Raw genomic sequence first — 6,282 nt, 5'->3', positions numbered from 1 at the left:
CTTAATCCAAACAAACAGACAATTGATTAAGTACAAGCTTTCTTAATACCCAAGGCAACTCCAAACTTGTGAGGGAGTTTGGGCTACCGGATCGAAACTCACCACTATTTTCGATTCCAATGCATTTTAGTTTCTCAAGTGGTGTTCCTTCATGGATAACTACCACAATACTTGATATTTTTAGTTCTCCTAAACATAGAACTTAAGAAAGTATCCGTACAAAATCCATGCACACAAATATTTGATTAAGTACGGGTTTTGTTAATACACAAATATAATTCCAAAATTTTGAGACACCACTATGTCATGATGTATTCTCCCTCACCTGAGTGTGTCAGGTCACAAGGTTCTCTGTTTGCAGGTGAGCTTACTTGATCCGATCTCCTCTCGAACTCTTCATTATGCCAAAATAGCGTTAATTAGTTAACTGGCGATAATTATTATACTTACGAAATAACTTTTTACGCGAAGATAAAACTTCCGATTTAAAATGAATTTAATTGGTTTCATCCATCCGATTCAAGGTTGAATATCCTTGAATCATCATTTGTCATTGAAAGTCTTAAAATCAAATAACACTCTTTAAAGTAAGATTTTCAATAAAACTTATACCGGAATTATGTCGTAATCCGTAGATATACTTCAGGCTAGCTCCTAGGAAAGAGAGGTGGATCGTAAAGGCACCCTTAAATACCAAGTTTTTCCTTAGACAGAACCTTTCTAGACATGTATTTCCACTTCATTACATTTTTCCGATAGTTCATAAATCTTATTTTTTGTAAGATCATTATGCTAGACTTATCATTTTTAAAGTAAGTCAATTTAAACAAAATCAATACTTTTTAAGTAAATCTTACCATTTTAAAGTAAGTTCACTTAACTAAGATTCAACATTTTTAAATCATTTTACCATCTAAGACTTCATAACACTTTAAGTTTATAAAGTCAAGACTTTTAGGTAAATCTCATTATTTCAAGTATACTACTAAAACAAATTTTCATGAACATCTTAACACATCCTAATTTTTTTAGGAAAAAACCTCAAGGATTAGTAAGTGTTAATTTCGTAGTCATGAAAGTAAATCCTAAGATAAGACTTTCTACTACTTTAATATCCAAAACTTCATAACACTTTAAGTTTATGAAGTCAAGACTTTAATAAATAGTCTATTATCCCAAATCATTATTTTAACTTGGAAATCAAAGAGTAAAATATGCTAAACCATTTTTAAACATAATACTTTCTAAAAATGAAACATTTTCAACAACAACTCATCAACATCATAAACTTTCAAGAATAAAATACAAACTTTTTCCTAAACACATTAAAGGTTCCTTTGATGTTAAAATCATCACCTTTAAACATATTCAAATACTAACAATAATTTCTAATATTTCCAAACAAATAACTCATCTAACCTTGTCCAAAGATATAGTTTTTCCATCTAAGAACAAGGAAGAAATTTCAAGATTTACAGAGGTCAAAAACTACATAAAGGTTCATATGATTTTATTATCATCCCCTTTAGTTATGCCTTCATAAAATACTTAAAGAACAAATATAAACTCTACTTTATGAACAACATAATAAAAACTCATAACTTTCTATGAAGTATGAGAAGAAGATGAAGAAGAAAAAACTTTCATACCTATAGGGATGAAGCTTCCAACTTTCTTGGAGCTCTACTAGGGCTAATCTCCAGCTTCCTTGGATCTACCTCAAACTCACCATGACCTCTTCTCCCCCTCTCATTCCTTGGTCCTTCTTAGGTGACATGCCAGATCTGCCGCATAAAGTAAAGCCAAATACTCAGTCACTCTCAAAACCTTCTTTTCTTCAAGCTCTTAAGGGCTTGGGTGAGGTTTCCATCTCACAGCTTCCCCTACCTTGTGTTAAGGGTGATGCCATAGCTATTAAGATACCAGAGGCAGAGTACCAAGCTGGATTGCAAAGGTGAAAAAACCATTTACATGGTAGAATCATCCTTTCAAAAGGAGACCAGCCATTAAAGTTCCCCGAACTCAAAGCCAAACTCTCTTCTCTCTGGACATTGGCTGGAAAATGGAATATGATTTCACTGGGCAGGGGCTTCTATGATTTCTCATTCTCTTCAGGAGAGGACATGAGGAAGGTTTGCTCAATAGGATCTTGGAATCTCAAGCCAGGTATCCTAAGACTCTCATTATGGACACCTTTGTTCAACCCCTCCCTTCAAAAAATCACACACTCTCAGTGTTGGATTAAAATCCCAGGACTCCCTCAAGAATATTGGAGCCCTACGATTATATTCTCAATAGCAGGAGGAGTTAGCACTCCTATCTCCCTGGATGAGGCAACAAACAATAGATCCTTTGGGCATTATGCAAGAGTGCTAGTGGATATCAACCTAAAGAACTCGCTTCCTGACCAAATTCTGGTGGAGAGGGAGGGTTTTGCATTCTTTGTCTCCATTGAATATGAAAGCTTGTCTGAGTTCTGCCTGGGTTGCCTCTCCATTGGCCATCTATCCTCTACTTGTAGAAGAAGGAAGTCCTTTCCTGAGGAAGGCCAAAAGAAAGCAACCCCGAAAGGGAAATTAACAAAGAAGCCTCCCCACTCTTGATGGGTTGGCAAGAGTGGACTTGGTCTCTGATAAGGAGGATAGTTCTGTTGACTCATATCAGGGGGAAGCAGTGCTAATTGAGGTGTCTGGAAATGTGGTGGACACAATAGAACCTGAAGTGGTCAGAACCCAACATGAACTGCCTCAACCCCATGGGGATAGGAATACTAGCTTTTTTCACAGAGTGGCTAAGGTTAGGCAACACACCAAAGCCCTCACCATGCTAAAGGAGGGGGACAATATTCTAACAATTCATGATGATATTTCCACTCATGTTTTGGCCTATTTCACAGCCTTGTATGCCTCTTCTAATACTATTGTCCCTAATGGCCTGATCAGTTCTGTTATCCCTCATTTGGTGACTGAGGATGATAATTTCTTGCTCACTAAACACCCCTCTAATGAGGAAATCAGATCTGTTGTGTTTAGCATGAAGGGGGATGGTGCTCCTGGCCCTGATGGCTTTGGTGGTTGTTTCTTTCAGGCTTTCTGGGAAAATTATAGGCCCTGATGTGTGCCAATCTGTGACCTACTTTTTCTCCAACAACTGGCTTTCTCCAAATATAAACTCCAACTCTGTGGTTCCTCCAAATATAAACTCCAACTCTGTGGTTCTCCAACAACTGGCTTTGGAGGAAACTTGGCCATCAAGCTAGACATCAGAAAGGCTTTTGACACTCTTGACTGGTGTTTCTTGCTGGACACTCTTTCTGCTTTTGGTTTCAACAGAAAATTTACTGATTGGATCAAGACCATTCTTCACTCAGCCAAGCTATCAATCAATGTTAATGGGCAATCTGTTGGGTTCTTTTCCTGCAGAAGGGGAGTTAGACAAGGTGATCCTCTGTCTCCCCTGCTTTTCTGTCTTGCTGAGGATGTCCTTAGTAGAGGCATCTCCAAGCTAGTGTTGGAGGGGCAGCTTTGTCCTATCTCTGGTCCTTCTAATCTTTACACTCCTAGCCATGTGTTGTATGATGATGACATCCTCATATTCTATAAAGGTATCAAGAGGAATATTATGGCTCTCAAGACGCTAATTATTGATTATGCCAATGCTTCAGGCCAGCACATAAGTCTCAGCAAGTGCAGATTCTATTCCACCTCTGCCTCTCCTAGGAAAATTCTGGCTTTGTCTTCCACTCTTGGTTTCTCTCATGACAGGCTCCCTTTTAACTATCTTGGTGTTCCTCTTTTTCAAGGGAAACCAAGGAGGATCCACCTCCAAGCAATTGCTGATAGGATTATACTAAAATTAACTATCTTGGCCTTCCAGCTTGCTTCAGAACTTGGATAAGTGCATTAGAAACTTCATTTGGTCAGGGGACACAAGCATAAGGAAGATTGCTACCGTGTCTTGGCACAAGGTCTGCTCTCCTTCTAACTCTGGTGGTCTTGGCCTCAGATCCATCAAGGCTATGAATCAGGCTGCTCTGATCAAGCTTGCCTGGGAAATGTTCTCTTCTAACCAGGAGTGGGCTATCCTTTATAGACATAGGTTTGGGAGGGGCACCTCCCCTTCTCAGAGATATTTTAAATCATCCATTTGGCCTGGCATCAAAAGCAATTGGCACACAGTTATGTCTAATTCCATCTGGTTGGTTGGAGAAGGGAAGAGTGTTAATTTCTGGCTGGACAACTGGTTGGGATCTCCTCTGATGGACTCCATTCACATCCCTGAGGAGTTCCACAGCTCTCTCCTATCCAAGATTGATGACTTTACTCAAGACTGCAAATGGATCATTCCTAAGCTAATTCATGATCTTTTCCCTCAGATTGCCTCTAACATTGCTGACACCATCATCATAAACAAGGGAGATCAATTTGTTTGGCAGGGCACTATGGATGGCTCTCTTCCTCTTCAAGCTGCTTATAACTACATCAGGCCCAATGCTAATCACATGACCTGGTGTAAGGCTATATGGTCTGATTCCATCCCTCAATCCAAGTCCTTCACTTCTTGGAGGTTGTTTCATAGGAGAATGCCCACGGATGAAAATCTCCAACTGAGAGGGTGCTCTCTAGTATCAATGTGCAGTCTCTGCAAAGTTAGCAGTGAAACATCTGATCATTTGTTTCTCTTATGCCCCTTTGCTGTTGACCTTTGGCATTGGATTGGTGGCATTTTCCACATCCAAATTGACAATTCCTCTTTAGCTGCAATCCTGTCAAGATGTAATCTTCAATGGAGTCCTCAAATCAAGGGTGTTCTTGCTGCTGCAATTGTTCACACTGTGAATACAATCTGGCACTGCAGAAACTTTTGCAGATTCTAGGATTCTTGGACTACCATGGCCAAGGCAAAAGCCAGAATAAAAATGGGCATATCTTTGTCGGGGAATCTTTCCAAATTGTGTGCCAATGGTTCTCAACATGATTTCAACATATTAAGGAATCTCAATGTTTCCCCTCACTACTCCTCTGCTCCCATCATCACTGAGGTGCTTTGGTGCACTCCCTTGCCGGGTTGGATCAAAATTAACTCCGACGGGGCTGCTCATGGTGCCCCTGGCCATGCGGGAGGGGGTGCCATTTTCAGGGATAGCCAGGGTGCTTTCTTAGGCTCTTTTGCTTCCTACCTATGCGTCAATGACTCATTATATGTCGAGTTAAGGGCTGCTATCTTAGCAATTCAGATTGCTCACAATCATGGTTGGATCAAAGTTTGGCTTGAATGTGATTCTATGAACGTTGTGGACATTTTTAATGGCAACTTCAAGGTCCCTTGGAAGCTTCTTAACCACTGGCATCTTTGTCAAAGGCAGGTTTCAGCTATGGAGTTTAGAGTATCTCATATCTATAGGGAGGGAAATACTTGTGCCGATAAACTAGCTTCCTTTGCCATTACTTCTAAAGTGTACACTTGGTGGGATACATTGCCTAGTTTCATTCTGTTTGAATTCAATAGGAATAAGTTGTCTCTTCCTAATTATAGATTTAGGAGCATGTAACCTTTCCTTCTTTGTTCTGTTTTCTCTCTTCAATATATTGGGGTGTTTCACCCAGCCTTAAAAAAAAAGACTACCTTCGTTTGTATAGGAAATTTAGTGTAAAAATAAGAGAAGGGGTGAGGTATTTATAGGAGAGCCTCACCCTCATCAAAACATAAAATTTAATGCAAAGTAAGTAGATTTAGACTAGCATAGGTGATGTGTCTAATGGTGGTGGAGTGAGAGGATTTGTGGAGTGATTTAATGGATTTTGTGTAAGAGGATATGTACTTTTGCTTGTTTAACAAGCAAGCTTCTTACATGAAAGTGATGTGACCTTTTCGATAACACATTCTCGATTAAACCATTCCCGAATATTGTCGGCTAATTCCGATCGGATAATAAAAATATCCCGATTTCGGTTTACAGTTAGAACTTCGAAACACGAAATTTGGAGTGAAAAGTAATTAGAAATGTGTTCTAGACAAACTCGATGTCTATCCTGACTCGAAATAATATTTCGAAGCCAATGGCGTAATCGGAATTCAACTCCAAGGTACATAACTCAAAAACACGTTCTTGGGCCAAATTCGAGCGAATTTGGGCCGGACAGCGGCTCAAAAACTTTCTGTCCTATTGGAATACGGTCAAAAACTTATGGAGCATTTCTTGCCTATTGGAATACGGTCAATTCTAGCTAAAAAATTTCGAGGAACCATAACTAGGTTATGCTTATTCTTCAAGGCAATTTA

At 39.4% G+C, this 6,282-nt stretch overlaps 1 protein-coding gene across 1 annotated transcript; it reads left to right on the top strand.

The window, feature by feature from the left end:
* On the top strand, positions 1,731-4,876 carry LOC109359903. Its single transcript, XM_019604598.1, has 5 exons — positions 1,731-1,954; positions 2,116-2,166; positions 2,616-3,107; positions 3,333-3,764; positions 3,877-4,876. Exons 1-5 carry the CDS (start codon positions 1,731-1,733, stop codon positions 4,874-4,876), a joined length of 2,199 nt encoding a protein of 732 aa, XP_019460143.1.

Source organism: Lupinus angustifolius, chromosome LG11 (genome assembly GCF_001865875.1).
Source record: "Lupinus angustifolius cultivar Tanjil chromosome LG11, LupAngTanjil_v1.0, whole genome shotgun sequence".
NCBI lineage: Eukaryota > Viridiplantae > Streptophyta > Magnoliopsida > Fabales > Fabaceae > Lupinus > Lupinus angustifolius.
This window is presented reverse-complemented; position numbering and strand designations above follow the sequence as displayed.